Source organism: Vigna radiata, chromosome 2 (genome assembly GCF_000741045.1).
Source record: "Vigna radiata var. radiata cultivar VC1973A chromosome 2, Vradiata_ver6, whole genome shotgun sequence".
In the NCBI taxonomy this organism is placed as follows: Eukaryota; Viridiplantae; Streptophyta; class Magnoliopsida; order Fabales; family Fabaceae; genus Vigna; species Vigna radiata.
Genome location: NC_028352.1, coordinates 24,153,157 through 24,172,033, shown reverse-complemented (window position 1 = coordinate 24,172,033; position 18,877 = coordinate 24,153,157). Strand labels below are relative to the sequence as shown.

Genomic DNA, 18,877 nt, shown 5'->3' with positions numbered 1-18,877 from the left:
AAAATGTAAATTTCAAAAATTTCAAGTTTACGGGAAATTTTGGTTAATTTTGTATTTGTAAAAGGTATCGATATTATAAGTTTGGATATGTTACCATTTTAGTTAACTACGAGCACGGTACAGTTTTATAAATTACTTAAATATAAATTTTTTGAAATTTTTATGGATTTAAAAATGTGTTTTAATCATTTAAAATAGCATGAGCTTCATAAACAAAAATATATTGTAAAATTAGATAAAAAGAAATAAAAAAAAACATAACCTTTAATAAAAAAAACAATGGTACTATCATCTCAATATATGAACACGAATAGAAATATTATTAATATTGATAAAACAAATCTTATTAAAATTGATAAAATCAAATTTTATCCTATAACAACTCTAAAATTTACAGAGAATCCAACATTTAAATTATTTGTTAATTGTCAAATTAATGATTTATGTTTTCGCTTAAAGTTTAGTTTTTATATTTTTGTAAGTAACAGTTTTTATTCATTTTTTATTCTGTTTTTATACCGCTATTTTAATGGTCTTAGATTGCATTTTTCTCTACATACTTCTAATACTCCTCAAGTGTGGTGGCGCTAATGCACCTCAATTGACTTAGTTGATTCCGTGTAAGCATATACTTAAACAAATTAGCTTCCTCAAACTCTCTTTTACACTTCACACTCACAATCAACGCATCCATGTCTAATGCAATGAGTCTAACATCAACATTCCTTTTAATAATCTCATGAGCCAATCCAACAGTTTTTTCGCACACCCAGTTCACCAATCAAAATCGGGTTATTTTTCGTCCTTCTACATAAAATCCTCACAACCCTTTTTATTTCCTCATCCCTCCCAATAACCAGATTAAGCTTCCCTCTTTCTTGTCACAAGAAACTAAAATGAAAGAAAACACAATCAGGGAGAGTATGCATGTGTGAATAGTTTTGACAGTTGACGCGTTAGTTATCTCTCTCAAAATCCCGAAAAAAAGAAAGCCCTAGAGACAGAAACATAATCCAATTATTCACCAATTGGTATCAAAAAAATTTCGTCATGGTCCTCTTCCTCGTTGTTGAACATCACCAAAAATGTTTTTTCGAATTTATCATTTGACATTCATATTTAGCATATGAGGTAATTGTTAAATAAACTTAAATTTAAAAAAAAGTTAAAAGTGTAATTTTTTATTGGGTTAATTTCAGAGGATGAAAATATTTTTCTGTTGTTTACTTTTTATAATTTTGTACATAACTGTTTTTGTACGACTATTTTAATAGCTTTATTCAATTAATTAAAGGTAACGTTGTGAGAAAAATATTTTTGTTGCGTAAGATTAGTTTAACAAGTGTATCATAGTTTTATGTTCTTAAGTACTAAGAAAGGAAAAAAAAAAAAAAAAGAGACAGGAGAGTCAAACATGGTCAGATAAAAAGTGGGTGCTTTAGGATTTTTTTTTTTTTTGCGAGAGATTATAAAGGTAGTTAATGAAATAAGTGTGCCACTATTGTCGAAAAAGACCAATTACGGTTCTTCTTGGAATCCAAGATATACCTACAATATGAACAACATTTGGTTCCGCCATGTACACATTCTTAAACCTTCCAAAGGCTGCATCCTTCTCTACATACTTCCTATACTCCTCAAAGTGTGGTGGTGCCATTACACCTCAACTGACCTCGCGTAAACATAGGCTTAAACAAATTAACAGCATCCATTGAACCCTCATCTTTTCCAGCACAAAGAACCAAATGAATCTCTTCAATGAACAGAATGACGGCCTCTTCCACCTCCTTCAAAATTGCCTTTGACAACTCCTCAAACTCCCTTCTATACTTTGCGTCTGCAACCAACGCACCAATGTCCAATGCAATGAGCCTAACATCAGCAAAATTACTAGGAACATCCCCTTTAACGATCCTCTGAGCCAACCCTTCAACCACAACAGTTTTTTCCACATCTGGTTCAGCAATCAAAATCGAGTTATTTTTTGTCCTTCTATATAAAATCCTCACAACCCTTTTTTCCTCATCCCAACCAGGTCAAGCTTCCTGCTTGTTTCACAAGGTCTTTTCCATAGGTATTTAAAGCCTCAAAACAGTAAGTGAGTGATATGAAGTATTTGAATTTGTTAAATGGTTGATCATCATGTTCATTCGTTTTAGTAAACAAATGTTTTATATTAAAATAATACAACTCAGATTTCAAAGTTAAATAAATCATTTTTTTTTTCAAGAATTATCCTACCAATATGAAATTATCCAAATAGTTAAACTCAAATCGTACAAAAATATGCTAAATTAAATTCAATTGCGTTTATTCATTTAGAAAAGTTAAACCAAAAATCTCATTTATTAAATGTAGTCTAGCCAAAATGTATGTTCAAATTTATCATTTGGCGTTTATATTCAACATAATGATGATGTAAGTGTTAAATAAACTTAAATTTAAAAAAGAGTTAACGTGTAATTTTTTATTTTGTTAATTTGAGGGGATGAGAATATTTGTCCGTTGTTTACTTTTTATATTTTTGTACGTAACAACTTTTGTTTTGTTTTTGTACTTTTATTTTAATGACCTTATTTAATTAATGAATGATAGGGCAATATATTTCAAAGAAAAATATTTTTCATGTGTAACATTAGTTTAACAAAATTGTATCGACAAAAGAAAAAGACCAATTACGACCGTTGTCTTTGCAGATAAAAGTTCTTGGATCCCAAGATATACTTATAGAATCAACAACACTTGGGTCGCCACGTACCTCTCTCTCTGAAACGTTCTTTCAAAGGTTGCATCCTTCTCTTCATACTCCCTATACTCCTCAAGTGTGGTGGCGCCAATGCACCTCGACTGACCCCGTTTAAGCATAAGCTTAAATAAATTAGCAGTATCCATGGAACGCTCACCTTTTCCAGCACCAATAACTAAATGAATCTCATAAATGAACAAAATAACTTTCTCCTCAGCCTTTTACACCTCCTTTAAAGTTGCCTTTAATCGTTCCTCAAACTCCCCTCCATACTTCGCGCCCGCAAGCAATGCACCAATGTCTAATGCAATTAGCCTAACATAAGCAAGATTACTAGGAACAATTCCTTTAGTAATCCCCTAGGCCAACCCTTCAACCACAACTGTTTTTCCGACACCCGGTTCACCAATCAAAACCGGGTTATTTTTCATCCTTGTATATAAAATCCCCACAACCCTTAGTATTTTCTCATCCCTTCCAATAACCGGGTCGAGCTTCCCTTCTTGTTTCAAAGTTAAATAAATCATTATTTCTTTTTAATAAACAAATGTTTTTCTATTAAACTAGTACGACTCAATTTTCAAAGTTAAATAAATCATTATTTCTTTTAAATAATTATCCTACCCATAAGAAATTATTGAAATATCATAGTTAAACTCAAATCTTACAAAATATGTTAAATTAAATTCAATTGTGTATTCATTCGGAAAAATTAAACAAAAAATCTTATTTATTAAATGTAGTCTGGCCAAAATGTCTTTTCGAATATAACATTTCATGTTGCATAATGACAAGGTAAGTGTTAAATAAACTTAAATGTTAAATGTGTAATTTTTTATTTTGTTAATTTCAGGGGAAGATATGTTTCTGTTGTTTAGTTTTTATATTTTTGTACGTAACCGTTTTTATTCTGTTTTTGTACGGCTATTCACCACCACATGTATCTCTCCGTTTTCTTCCATTTCCATTTTATATATATATTATTGCAAAGTTTTGCAGAGGAACTCTTTGTGCCTCCGACGTTTCTTTCTTTTTCTTGTTGTAACTGATTATATATTTTCTTGTTGTAACTGATTATATTTTTTTTACGTAAACGTCAAATGTCGTCGTATTCAAAGATCTTTGAGTTTTAACTGTACACGTGATTTTCAAGACCAAACTATTCGCAAATGAAAAATCTATATTTAAGTTTGATTTATATTATTTTAATATATTTTATTTCATTAGTTTGAGAAGATATTTTATTTTATCAGTGTTTATTTTATATACAGTGAAGGTAGAAAAGCCAAAAGAGGTGAAAATGACCATGATTCGAATCTAGTTAGAAATCCTAATACTTACGCTTTGTGTTGTTGGATTGACATGGTCTCTCATATCATTTAGGTATTTTTAACAATTTTTATTGTTAATATTATTTAATGTTTTTTGTTTAAATATTGTCATGTTGATTTACAGGTGGAGATAGTTCCATTTCAATATTGTCTAGAACAGGAACAGGAATGGCCATGTTCAGTGTAGGTTTGTACATGGCATTACAACCCAAACTGGTGGCTTGTGGAAACACTTGGGCAATAGTATCAATGGTCGCCCGATTTCTCGTGGGTCCTGCAGTGATTGCTCTCACCGCCGTAGCCATTGGTATCCGAGGAGTTCTTTTACGTACTGCCATTATTCAAGTAATTGAAATTATAATTTTTTGTATTTTTAAAAATAATTATCTTTTTCACTAACTCTTCTAACATTTATAATTTATATTAACATTTATAATTTGCAGGCTGCTCTTCCACAATCTGTTATCACTTTTATATATTCCAAACAGTACAATCTCCACCCAGAAATTATAAGCACTGCGTAAGTGTGTATATATGTTTTAAATTTATAATTATTCAAAAAACTATTTTTGTGCCTTATGAATACAGCAATTTAACATATTCTTAAGAGAATTCTGATCTGAAAATTCGCAGGGTTATATTTGGAACGACAATTTCGTTGCCCATTTCACTATTATACTTCGTGATACTTGGAATCAATTAACTTCTTGTTTGGACGCAAAATAAGAAGAAAATAAAAGTAGGTATATTTATGGTAAATTGTTTTTTTGTTTAATTTATGTATTTTGTACCTTCTAAGTTCTAATATTTTTTTGCTTGTACAATTTATTATTACAGGTTATACATATTTTACATAAAGATTTACAAATTGGAATAAGAAAAAAAGAGTCTCATCTCATGTTGGAGATCTTAATAATGCTCATAATATTGCTTTGCATTATGTTAACAAAAAAGGAAGTATTGTCTTTTATATAGTTCATGTTAAAGATACTACAACTTATAATAAATGACAATTGATGAAGTGTTTTGTAAACATGGGTTTAGTATATGAAGAATTCGTGGATAAGGTTATGACGGTGCTACTAGGAACATGCAAAGGAAATTTGATTAAGGTTGATACTTGTTGGGATTAACACTATGTAACTTTGATCGATTTGACGTGGTGTTAAAACTCAAATATCTTTGAATACGATGATTTGACGTGGTGTTAAAACTCAAAGATCTTTGAATACGACGATTTAATTAATGAATGGTAGCCAATATATTCCAAAAAAATATTTTTCGTACGTAAGATTAGTTTAACAAAACGGTATTAGGGCTTTATGCTATAAGTACAAAGAGAGAAAAAAAATGAGTGCTTGAGTTTTTTATGACAGATGACAAAGGTAGTTAATGGTATGAGTGTGCAACAATTGTCGAAAAAGAACAATTACTACAATTGGTCTTTGCAGAGGAAGATGATCCCATGATATATTTACATTCCGTACACCTGCTGCGCCAATGCACCTCAACTGACCCCGCGCAAGCATAAGCTTAAACAAATTAGAAGCATCCATGGAACCCTTACCTTTTCCAGCTCGAAGAACCAAATGAATCTCATCAATTAACAAAATAACTTTCTACTCAACCACTTCCACCTCCTTCAAAACTGCCTTCAACCGCTCCTCAAACTCCCCTCTATACTTCGCTCCCGCAACCAAGCTCCCGCAACCAAGCTCCCGCAACCAACACACCGGTTTCCAATGTAATGAGCTTAACATCAGCAAGATTACTAGGAACATCCCTTTTAACGATCCTCTAAGCCAACCCTTCAACCACACCAGTTTTTACCACACCCGATTCACCAATCAAAATTGGGCCCTACTTGTTCCATAAGGTCGTATTCAAAGCCTGAAAATAGAGATATATACGAGGTAAGTGATATGAACTATTTGAATTGTTAAATGCATGATCATCATGTTCACCCATTTTAATAAACAAATGTTTTATATTAAACTAATACAACTCAAATTTCAAAGTTAAATAAATCGTTATTTCTTTTCAAGAATTATCCTATTGATATGAAATTGTCGAATTATCATAGTTAAACTCAAATTGTACAAGATATGCTAAATTAAATTCAATTGCATTTATTCATTTGGAAAAATTAAACCAAAAATCTCATTTATTATATGTAGTTTGGCCAAAATGTCTTTTCGAATTTATCATTTGGCTTTCATATTCAGCTTAATGATGAGTTAAGTGTTAAATAAACTTAAATTTAAAAAGGGTTAAAATTGTAATTTTTGATTTTGTTAATTTGAGGGAACGAGGATATTTTTCTGTTATTTAGTTTTTATATTTTTGTATGTAAGAATTTTTATAATGTTTTTGTACACGACTATTTTAATGGACTTATTTAGAGTGGTGTGGTCAAGTGAAAGAAAAATATGTTTCGTGAGATTAATTTAACAAAAGTAAAGTTTTATGTGTCAAATCCCGTGAGGAGAAAAGTGAATGCTTGAGTTTTTTTGTGAAAGATGACAAAGGTAATGAATGTGTCACAATTATCGAAAAAGACCAATTACGACAATTGATGTTTGGAGAGGTTTTTCTTAAATCCCATGATATGCTTATATATATCAACAACACTTGGTTTCACCACATACACATGCTTAAAACTTCTTTCAAAGATTCCCACAATCATACACTTTTAACAAATTAGCAGCATAAATGAGTTGTTATAGAAATAACCCTTATGCTCTATACAATTTATTGGGCCAGAAGCCCATCTCATCCGATCATGATCATAGTTTTTTCCCAACTAAATTAACTGATTTTAAAATAAATAATACGAGTCTACAAAATTTAACTGGGATAATTTAAATATGACATTATAATAAATAAAAAGACAAATTAATAACAAATAATGAAGTAAATTCCAGAATAAAAAAATCATGTGACAATTCGTAAATAAATAAAATAAAATGCTATAAATTAAACCAAACAAAGTCTAAACCAATTAGAATGATAATAAAATGAATGACGAAGCGTATGAGAGTGCCGAAATTTTTAAACCTATCTGGTTTTTATATTTTGTTTCTATCCTTAAAAATTATTATAAATTTCAAAATACAAAATGAGTTAATCTTATTTACGGAAAACAATTAAACTATACTAAAAAAAAATACGGTATATTGAAAATAATTAGACCAAACCATTCTCACCCACCAGTACCACTCTTTACACTAAATAATTATATCAAGTAAACTCCAAGTTTAATGCGAGACTTATTTTAAAATCTAAAAGTTAATTTTCTCATTTATTTAATAAATCGTACAATATGAATATAAGTATAATGAGAATCATTTAAGTCTGATATTATTACTTAATTCTATTTTAATCTTCAACTTTTATCCCCTCAAAATATAAGTGAAATTAGTATAAACTTTAAAATAATTATGTGAGTGTTTCATCCTACACCTCCTAGGTTTCATCCATCACTTCCAAAATTTTCAAAAATCACAGTTATGTCCTCAACTAAATCCAATTAAAATGTAATTAATTTTTAATAAAACAAAAAGAATCTTTAACCACTTTTAAGAGTTTTCTCTTTTTTCAAAATCTCTCTCCTCTCTCTCTCTCTCTCTCTCTCTCTCTCTCTCTCTATATATATATATATATATATATATATATATATATATATATATATATAATTTAATTATTATTTATATTTTGATAAATTTAATTATTTTGAATTATTTTATGTTTTATTGTTTTATAATTTTTTATTTTTATTTTAATTAATTTGTTTTATTTTAGTTAATTAATTATTTATATAGATACTTAAATTAATTATATTTATTTTGAAATAAATAATTTAGTTTGTAAATATTTAATATTTATTTTAAATTTTTTTAGTCTTATAGAATTTAAATTTTTTATTTGTAATAATATATTAATGAATTATGAATGTAAAAAACTTAATAAATCATTTAAAAAATCAATTAAAAAGATTTATAATTTGAAAGACTTAATAAATCATAAAATTTCTTAAATATTGAATTAAAAATTTCAAAAGCCAGTTTGCCTTTAAATTTAATAAATATTAAATTTAAAATTTGGAAAACCATGTCAATCATTTTTGTATATAAAAGATTTAAAAATTAATAATATCAATTCAATTAAAAAAATTATAAATTCAAAGGCTTAATTAAAAGAATTATAAATTCAAAAACTTAATAAATCATTAAAATTTAATAAATATTGAATTACAGATTTTAATATCACATGCATTTAAAAAATCTACTCATTGATTCTATTATTATTATTATTATTATTATTATTATTATTATTATTATTATTATAATAAATGTTTCAGAATGTATATAAAACTAAAGTGCAAAATTCACTCATGATTTCAACTAATAATCTATATTAAGTATTTTGCAAATCAATATCGGATACTGAGATCCGAATTGAAAAAAAAATGATATATAGGATATTGATATTCGAAAAACTTAATGTCGGATTTTGATATCCGATGAAGGGATAATCGGATTTTGATATCCGATCGGATAGTTGAAAGATTTATAACAAATTAAAACTCTTGTTTAATGCAAAAAGATATTTTTTCAGTTTCAATGACAACTAGCAATACACTTTCACCACATGCTTCATCATTTCTTAAGGAAGAATCTTCTCAAAATTAAACTTATGAAGGAGACAGTGAAAAAATAATAGGAGTGTAGGAATATGGGAAATATATAAATTTTCAGCTTCACTCAACTAGTGAATCACTTAATTCGAGAAAAATATTTAATTCTGACCAATCCACTAATTACGAGAACATTATAAAAATTAGAAGTACAAGATGAAACTTGGAGGTGCAAGATGAAACACCTTAATTATGTTAGTGGACTTATCAAACATAAGGCCCACTCACATTATATTATATGAATTTCTTTGTATACTTATCAAAATTATTTGGGAGTTGCTTTCTTACCTCTCCATTTTCACCCTTCACCTCCCCAATTTTTAGTCTTTTTTTTATTACAATAATATTCTTTTTTATTTACTTTTTTACCCTTTTACTTCCTCCACCTTCACCTCTCCACCCTTATATCTCTCCACTGACTTTAACACAGGTCCTCCATTTTCATGGGTTACACAACAAAACACTCTCTTTATAAAACAACATCTCCTCTCTCTTTTTCTTTTCTTCACCGTGGCTTTCTTCTCCATGGTGGTTTCTATCTTCAATGAAGCTTTCTTCTCCATGATGGTTCCTCTCTCTTTCCCACACACACTCCCACATATTTTTCTTTCACTTGACCACACCATTCTACATTTTTCTTTATTTTTCGTGGTGGGTGGTGTCTTACAACCACTTATTCTCTTCACTTTTATAAGTGAGTTGCACAAATAAAACAAAACTTCACTATCCAGCTTACACGGTTGCTTGCATGACCATATGCACCAAAGTCTTTGCAACCATAGACTTGCAACGTACTAAAGCTGCTGCCTTCCAGGACTTTGCACCTCTCGCCGCAACAACCCTTCACAACGACGTGTTTGTAGTTTGCAATAACAAATGTAAACTTTCGCATCTGAACAGATTATACATCCTGGCTTCTTAAACAGATCTTAGCATCTGTTTATCCTTCAACGGATGTGAATATTCGTACACGAATGTTGAAATTTGTTTAAGAATCCAATGCATAGTTTCCATCAAACCTAATTCATTCATCAATGTTTCATTGGATTAGGTTGCAAAAGAAAGCATTACCATGAAAACATCTAATTCTTTTAAATTAGGATCTTCTTTAACACGAATATTTACATTTGTCTGTTAATATCCATTTAAATATTATAAAAGGGTAAAAAAGAGATGGAGAGGTTGAGGGCGCATTATGTAGGGGTGTAGGGAGTAACACCCAAATTATTTTGAACTTTGTATTAAAAAAGCTTTCAAATCACTCGACCCAAAAGTTTTCCTGCCATGGAGGTCAGGAAGAAACTTAGAAATTCACGGGAGTGTAAGAAGAAAGCCACGATTGAAATGAAGATGAGAATAAGAAAGTCTAATTTGGGGCAAATTAGTTTTGCATTCCTATCTTTTTCACCTAATTTCAATTTTATGATGAGTTTTTCTTGTTTTTTTATTGTGTCTTAAAAATATATCAATGTACATTAATTTTAATGTTTTAAAATACTTTGAAGATTTTTAAAGTTGCAACGAAAAAAAAACAATAGAGAATAAAATAGGAGTGCTTCACTGATTAGAAGACGAAGTAAGGAGAGGATAAAAATTAGGATTTTATTTACTTTTTCATGAAGGGCAAAATTGATATTTTGTCAACTTCATAGAGGTGCAGTTAGAAACAATAGGGGTGCAGGAAGAATTTAGCCCATCGAGCCCGTTTCTTTGTAAAATAATAGTATACGGGCGAACCCATGTGAGGAATTCCCTTACTGTTATGTTCCTCCCGCCAAGTCCCAAAAACCAGAAACCCCATTTGGCGCCCAAAAGACATGAGCTTGAGTTTCAGATTTATTCTCCATTGCCTTATTTCCCTCTAAACCAAACCTTACTCTTCTTCTTTCTTCTTCCTTCTTCTCTTCGCACCAAACCTAACCGCTTGGGAAGACGCCATGAAGGTCCGGTCGGTGAAGTTAAGGGAGGCCCACGGTGCCATTGGCGGCCGCGCGTCTTTCTGCTCCATTCTGTGGGACCAGCAAGCCAATCATTTGGTTACCGCTTCCTCTTCCGACATTTCCATTTGTATCCACGACCCCCTTTCCCCCTCCATCTCCCCAAAAATTCTCCGCCACCACCGCGACGGCGTCACCGCCTTGGCTCTTAGCCCCAATTCCACTTGCCTCGCTTCCGGATCCATCGATCGCTCCGTCAAACTCTACAAGTTCCCCGGTACTCTATTCTTTTTCTTTGTTCCCATGAATCGGAACTTAACAAATTGGATTAAGCAGCACTATTTGTCCAATTGCAATTTGGACTCTACTGTGTCAAATTGTGTATATATACAACGTTTTCGTAGTTTCTTCCATTTTTTTTTTATTTGGGTTTAATTACTCATTTCTATACAATCTTTGTATTTTAGGGGTTACACTTGTAAATTAGTTATTTTAGTTCATCCACCGGCAAATAATATCTATCATTCAAAACTGTAGGGACCAAAACAGGTTAGAAATGTATGTAAATGTAGTAAAATAGACTTCGTTTTTTTTTTCTAAATTTCACACCAAAGTTCCTTCTTGTGGTTAGTGAGTACTGAATATTTTATTTCTTACCAGTAGTAGAACTTAACGAATTGTATCCGGCAGAAAATAAGACCAATTGCATTTTGGACTGATGCAATGCCCCCATATGCTAAGGGTACATTTAGCTACACAAGTTAATGCGGATTTATTGAATAAGTTATAGGGAGTTCTTTTTCTATTTTGTAGACATTTTTAAAATAAGATGATTACATGTTTTTTCATAAGCTCTTCCTGACACACTTAACTCAATTCCATTCTCTTTTTGCGATTGCTTAAAAGTTTATAGACAGTCGTTTCTTTTTTTTTTTTTTTATTGTAATGGATTTTAGGGTTGATACTTGGCAGGTGGAGAGTTTGAGAGAAACATTACAAGGTTTACACTCCCAATACGTTCCTTGGCATTTAACAAATCAGGGAGCATGGTTGCTGCTGCTGGTGATGACGAGGGTATCAAGCTTATTAATACATTTGATGGTACCATTACTAGGGTTCTTAAAGGACACAAAGGGTCTGTCACTGGCTTGGCTTTTGACCCTAATGGTGAATATTTAGCCTCTATGGATTCAATTGGAACTGTTATTTTGTGGGAGCTTCAGTCTGGGAAAATCATTCATAACCTCAAAGGCATAGCTCCTGACACTGGACTAGATGTTTCAGCTGTGAATGTTCTTTGCTGGAGTCCTGATGGTGAGACCTTAGCTGTTCCTGGTTTGAAAAATGATGTTGTAATGTATGACAGGGACACTGCTGAGAAGTTGTTTTCTTTGAGAGGGGATCACATACAGCCAATATGTTTCTTGTGTTGGTCACCCAATGGCAAGTACATTGCTACCTCTGGTTTAGACAGGCAGGTTCTGATCTGGGATGTTAATAGGAAGCAGGACATTGACAGACAGAGGTTTGATGAAAGAGTGTGTTGCATGGCGTGGAAGTCAATTGGGAATTCTTTGGCTGTTGTGGATGTTATGGGGAAGTATGGTATTTGGGAAAATGTTATTCCTTCGTCTATGAAGTCTCCAACTGAGGATATACCCGTGAAATACAAGAGCAATGGGGTTCTTTTGTTTGATGAGGAGGATCATGAAAATAGTACAAGTGGAAGCTTGAGTGATATTGGTGAAAATAGTAATGAGGAATCTGAGCCAACAAGCAGGAAAAGATTGCGTAAACACTCCTTGAGTGAGGAAAATTTAGGTGAGGATGGATATGAGGAAATTGCATTGTATCCGAAGGTCGATTCTCACAATAAACGAAATAGATCAAGCAAGGAAAAATTGGATAGTGGGAATATGGGATTGAGAGGCACCATGATAACATCTAAGGCAAAAAGGCAGGAGGCATTTCAGCCAGGATCTACACCTTTTCAGCCTGGGAAAAGGCGTTTCTTATGCTACAACATGCTTGGATGTATAACATCCATTGAACACGATGGATACTCCCATATTGAGGTATTTTAATGCATAAGAAGTGTTGATAGTCCAAGCTTGGCTTTCATTCCGGGTTATGATCACCCCTTTGTGAACTTCAGTTAATAAAATCAATTTTAGCATAGAAAAATGAGTTTGCATGTTCTTTTGCTACAGATTGATTTTCATGATACTGGAAGCACTCGACGAGTTCCTTCAATGACTGATCATTTTGGATTCACAATGGCAGCTTTGAGTGAGAGTGGGAGCGTCTTCGCAAATCCTTGTAAGGGGGAGAAGAACATGAGTACCCTCATGTATCGCCCATTTAGTAGCTGGGCTAACAATAGCGAGGTTAGATTGCTTGCTTAACCTAACTGAAGAATTCACTGATTACTTTTATATAAGAAAATTCATATAAAAGAAGATATGTAATTACATTACTTTTAGTTTTGCATTGTTATTAGGACATACAACATTTCAGTTCCTATGACTAACACTCAGCATGATGTAAAATCTTACCATATTCTCACTCTTTAAAATTTTTGCAGTGGTCTATGCGCTTTGAAGGAGAAGAAGTGAAGGTTGTTGCACTTGGTGCTGCTTGGATTGCTGCCGTAACTAGTTTGAACTATCTTCGCATCTTTTCTGAGAGTGGTTTGCAGGTTTTTTTGCACATTCATATCTTATTTACATGTTTTTTTATTTTCAATAGCTGAACATAGGAGACAAGATACTTTTCCAATTTAGAAGGTCTATAGGTTTAAAGGGTTGATAAGTATGAACTTCTAGAATTTTGAACTGTTTTATTTTGTGATCTTTAACCCATGTGATGATCTGTAGTCGTCCTGAAGCATTTACGTCGTTTTCATGACAGAAACATGTATTTTCACTAGATGGGCCAGTGTTAACTGCATCCGGTTTCAAGGAGAAGCTTGCAGTTGTCACTCATGTCTTTGATTGCCTTTCCTCAAATGATCAGGTTGGTTCAATGTTGAGGTTTTATTTAGTATTTATTTACCTTTTTAAGAGGCTATCTAACTCGGAGAACATAGTCATCTTGTTATAAAAACATTACAACTTCATTAATTATATCTGTTCGTGTCTATAATGATATGTTTGTTTTTAAAACGTGCAGATGCTAGAGTTTATAGTATTTAATATTCCTCAAGGGACCCAACTCCTTCAAGGTCGCTTACCAATATCTCCTGGTTCATCTCTAAGTTGGTTTGGGTTTAGCGAGGAAGGCCAACTGTGTTCATACGATTCGAAGGTATTAATTGTGTTTATAGTTACTGTTGATATTTGGTATTTATTCCCTATGCTCATGAGTGCATCGTGTTATTCTAACTTATTTGGTAATTATAATATACAGGGGGTGCTAAGATCGTATACAAGCCAATTTGGTGGCAGATGGGTCCCACTCTTCAGGTTCAATAATCGTTTAACCATATGAACTGGTTTGATGTGTCTATTATTCTCGTGCCTGAGATTTGTTTTTTTTTTTTTCTTTTAACTTTCAACACGCAGTGCTTTAAAAGAGAAGTCAAACGAAAACTACTGGGTGACGGGGTTGAATGCAAGCAAGTTATTTTGTGTGGTTTGCAAAAAGCCTGAAGAGTTCCCTCCGGTACAAGATTGATAGACAGTTTGGTGCATTCTGCTTTTCTTGCTTTTCTGGCAACTAATCATTAATTGATATTCACTTTTCTACCAGGTCATGCCTAAGCCAGTTCTCACTCCGTTAAGTCTTTCATTTCCTCTTGCTTCCTCTGACTTGGGATCTGAAGTACATGAAAACGAGTTTATGATGAACAACTTGCATCTCTTTTTGGTTTGTTTTTCTTATACCCTTTTCGAATTTAATGATCATAACTCTCTTTTAGCTTGCCAGTCACAAGTCTTGATTCAAATCTACTTCACTTGTACCTTTAGTTTGAGTTGTCATTATGAGTTTTATCCAATACGTAAATCTGTAAACATGATACATGCAGATTCAGAGAAGAATGGAAGAAATGGCATCTGTAGGTCTGGACACTACTTCACTTGATGACGATGCTTTCAATTTGGAAGCAGCGCAGGATAAATGTATACTGAGACTTATAGCATCATGCTGCAACAGTGAGTTCATCAGAATCTGTTTTTCATTTCACTTTGTATGGCTCCAATTGTGAAAGTGAAAAGTAATCATACCTGGCCCTTATGGATGTTTCAGGCAATAAGCTTGTGCGAGCTACTGAACTTATGAAACTTTTGACTCTGGAAAAATCAATGAGAGGTGCAATAAAACTTGTTACTGCTCTGAAACTTCCAAACTTGGCCGAAAGGTTCAGCAGCATATTGGAGGTAAGCCTCTTGCGTCGTAACAAAGGTACAGTTTAAACAATTGTTAGTAACAATGCACTGCCATCTTTAACTTGTAATCGCTGCATGTTCAAAACAGGAAAGGCTACTCGAGGAAGCAAAAAATGCTACGGAAACCAACATCAAAGAAAACTGTCCTGCACCCATTAAAGCTGATGCTCTTCATAACGCAAGCAAGGCCCCAACTCGAACTGAATCATTAAACGCAGTTACAATGTCATCACCAAAATTATCTTCTCCATCATTCATAAAGAAAGACAAAATTCAAGAGGGAGGTAAAGCTGGCATAATTAGAACTCCAATGGTAAATGAAACTATGAAGGGAAAGCAGACAGGTGAAGAAACAAGTGACAAGGTGGGAGACATGCGTCAGGTAGAACAAACTCATCCATCAAAGAAGAATGGACTTGACAAATTAGAGACTGGTTTGGGACAACCAAATCGTCCGTCCAATCCATTTTTGAAGTCTACTATCAAGTAGAAAAAAATTCACCTACTCTAATCATGTCAAAAACACGGATGAGCTTTCAGGGAGTTGAAATTAATCATCGGAATAGGGTGACTTACAGAGAAGAGGCTCGCTTCTAATTCATGTTGGCATGAAGAAAATGGAACACACTTTGTACATTATAAAATCTTATTGTAACTAATTTTTTTAATTCAATATAAATTGTTAGGACTCCGATTAGCATGCTTGTTCTCTTTTCTTAAGCCTCCTTTTCCTTCTTTATTCACGGGCTGGCTCAGGGTCTTTGTCCGGAATTTTGTTGAGCTTAAGTTCCCGTATTTCTTCCAGTACATTTCTGTAATTTTAATGTAAGATATCTTAGTATTTATTACATTTGCTCATTTAAAAAAAAGGCAAAAATTACAGTGAAATAACTAACTAAATATGGAGATGATTGAATGGAATTCGTACATGGAAAAGGTGCCCTCCGCCCTTTAAGAAAAATAGAAAACTTGTCAATCAATGTTTCTATTTAAATTAATATTTTAAAAATTAGATTAAACTTTATACTGATAATACTAAGTCGTGGTTTGGTTTGTTGGATATAAATTAAAGCTGTCAAAATGGGTAACTCGGCTCAATCCGGTCTGATCCATCATGGGTTGGTCACTTAGTGAGCCAACCTAATCCGATTCATTTATTAGCGAGTCAGAAAAATTCGAACCCGGCTCGACCCACCATGGGTTGGTGATAAACGGGTTGACTCACTGACCCACTTAATTATAATTTATTTTAAATAAAAAAATTACAAATTTTCTATAATTCAAATCTTAACAAATTTCACTCCCAAATTCCACGTTTAATTAATTTTTAAAATATGGAACTTAAATAATTTTTTCAAGCAAAAAAAAATAATAAATATTTTTTTATAAAATTAAAATTAAATTTTAATAAAATAAAATTAGATAAGCGGGTTGGTGGGTCAACCCGACCCACCACGGATTCAACCTGCATGAACCGGATTTATATAAGCCGGGTTGAAATCTGACTCGCATAAAAAAATATAATTTTTTCAAGTCCAACCCGGCCTGAACCCGTGACAGGCCGGGTTGGCTCGCGGGTTGTAACCCATTTTGACAACTCTAATATAAATTATCATCTTAGTCAGTAATAATTGACCATTTAATATTATTGAATATATTAGTAACAAACTTCATGCATAGTTATGTATTAGTCTGAGGAGAAGTGTTAGATATATTATCTTTATTTTATATTTATCTTTTATCTTTAGTTAGTTTGGTGTTATTTTTTATTTATTTTGGACTTAGTCCATATTTTTTCTATTATAAATAGAAATTCATATATACAAGGGAGATTAATTCCAAATATAGTTTTTTTTTTTTAAACTTATAATTTTATTCCGATTGAAATTTCTTATCAGCGAAGAATTTTAGATTCCGCGGGAAAAGCTTTATAATCCTTGAAGAAGATAAACTGCAATGTCTTGGCTTGCGGCTGCTAGCGCAGACAACTTTTACTATCCTCCAGAATGGGAACCGAGTCAGGGTTCGCTGAACAAGTTTCATGGTCAGCATGCCTTACGGGAGAGGGCGAGAAAACTAGATCAGGGTATCCTGATTATAAGATTTGAGATGTCTTATAATATATGGTGTGGAGGATGCAATTCAATGATTGCAAAGGGTATTCGGTTCAATGCAGAGAAAAAGCAAGTTGGGAATTATTACTCAACAAAGATATGGAGCTTCTCTATGAAGTCTGCTTGCTGCAAACATGAGATCGTCATTCAGACTAATCCTAAGAATTGTCATTATCAGTGGGGCCCAGAAAAAAACTGAAGATTTTGATATTGAAGATGCTGAAACTTTTGAATTGCTTGTCGATGAAGAAAGGGGTTGTTGGAAGTCCCACATCAACTAGAGATAATACCAATTTATAATATATAAGTGGGGTGCATACCTCACCTTACAAGCCGATTTTGTGGGGTTGAGTTAGGCCTAATACTGATATCCTCTACAATATAGGAATCAGTGCTTTTTTTCATTGAATATTTCTGATGGCTTCTTCCGATGACAATCAATCGGAGAAACATAATTCTGAAACTTCNGCTGCTTCCAAGAGTTATATTTCTACTGCTGCCGGATTTGTGGCCAAGTCAGGTCTATCTAACTCTGCTCTTAATCTTTCTGTTGTTACTAAGGGTAGTGATTGGATAATTGATTCAGATGCTACTGATCATATGACTTGTGATCCTCATATATTTACTAGTTTTTCCTCTAATTGTTCTAAAAGTGTTATTATTAATGTCAATGGGGTCTCATATCCTATTGAAGGTATAGGTACTATATCCCTTTCACCCTCCTTATCAATTCCTGATGTNTTATTTGTTCCTACATTGAACTGTAATCTTATCTCCGTCAGCAAGTTAACAAAATCACATTCTTGTGTTGCCTTGTTTTATCTAACCCATTGTCTTTTTCAGAACATCCATTCCAAGGAGAAGATTTTCAGTGGTAGAGAGAGTGAAAGACTGTATTATCTGGAAAATGTCTCACAACAAAACCATAAAAGAGGATTGACTTGTCTTGCGAATGATCACATACAAGATAAAAACAAAAAAGAAATTTTGTTGTGGCATAAACGGTTGGGACATCCCTCATTTGGTTATTTAAAAAAATTATTTCCATCATTATTTCAAAAATGCAATATTTCTGATTTTTTTTGTGAAACTTGTGTTTTGACAAAAAATCATCGTGTTGTGTTTCCTTTAAGCAATAACAAAACTGATTTTNCTTTTTCATTAATTCATACAGATGTTTGGGGCCCTGCCCCGCAATCTACACATAATGAAAAAAAATGGTTTATCAGTTTTGTTGATGATTGTACTCGGGTAACCTAGGTATATTTGCTTAAACATAAAAGTGATGTGTGTGATGTGGTTCGCTCATTCTATCATATGATTGTTACACAATTTAACACATCTATTAAGGTTATTCGATCAGACAATGAAGGGGAATATTTTAAGACTGAATTAATAGAGTTCATAAACTCTAAAGGCATCTTGCATCAAACTACATGTCCTTATTNACCACAACAAAATGGAGTGGTTGAGAGGAAAAATAGACATATATTAGAGGTGACTAGATCACTTTTGATAGATGGTAATGTCCCATATCATTTATAGGGTGAGGCTGTGAGCTCTATCGTTTATTTAATTAATCGAACCCCTTCAAGTGTGCTTAACTATCAAAGGCCTTTTGATGTGTTGTCTGATCATTGTATCCTTCCTCCCATAGTTTATTTA

General features: G+C 32.5%; 2 protein-coding genes and 1 pseudogene across 3 annotated transcripts in view; 2 read left to right on the top strand and 1 right to left on the bottom strand.

Moving 5' to 3' along the window:
* Positions 1-10,479: 10,479 nt before the first annotated feature.
* LOC106756022 (WD repeat and HMG-box DNA-binding protein 1) lies at positions 10,480-15,888 on the top strand. The gene is made up of 12 exons (XM_014638261.2): positions 10,480-10,987; positions 11,683-12,785; positions 12,921-13,097; positions 13,295-13,408; positions 13,621-13,725; positions 13,882-14,016; positions 14,119-14,174; positions 14,274-14,373; positions 14,461-14,577; positions 14,738-14,864; positions 14,959-15,089; positions 15,187-15,888. Exons 1-12 carry the CDS (start codon positions 10,711-10,713, stop codon positions 15,586-15,588), a joined length of 2,844 nt encoding a protein of 947 aa, XP_014493747.1. The 5' UTR covers positions 10,480-10,710; the 3' UTR covers positions 15,589-15,888.
* LOC106756021 (pentatricopeptide repeat-containing protein At1g18485) overlaps positions 15,830-18,877 on the bottom strand; it is a 12,160-nt gene continuing 9,112 nt past the window's right edge. Inside the window, exons 3-4 of one of the 2 annotated variants that reach the window (XM_022778890.1) lie at positions 16,027-16,047; positions 15,845-15,910 (exon numbers count right to left, since the gene is read on the bottom strand). The gene's annotated coding sequence lies outside the window, so the exon portion shown is untranslated. Of the gene's footprint in view, positions 15,911-16,026; positions 16,048-18,877 lie in introns of both variants that reach the window. The other variant, XM_022778889.1, reaches the window with a different exon arrangement.
* LOC106756023 overlaps positions 17,050-18,877 on the top strand; it is a 5,981-nt pseudogene continuing 4,153 nt past the window's right edge.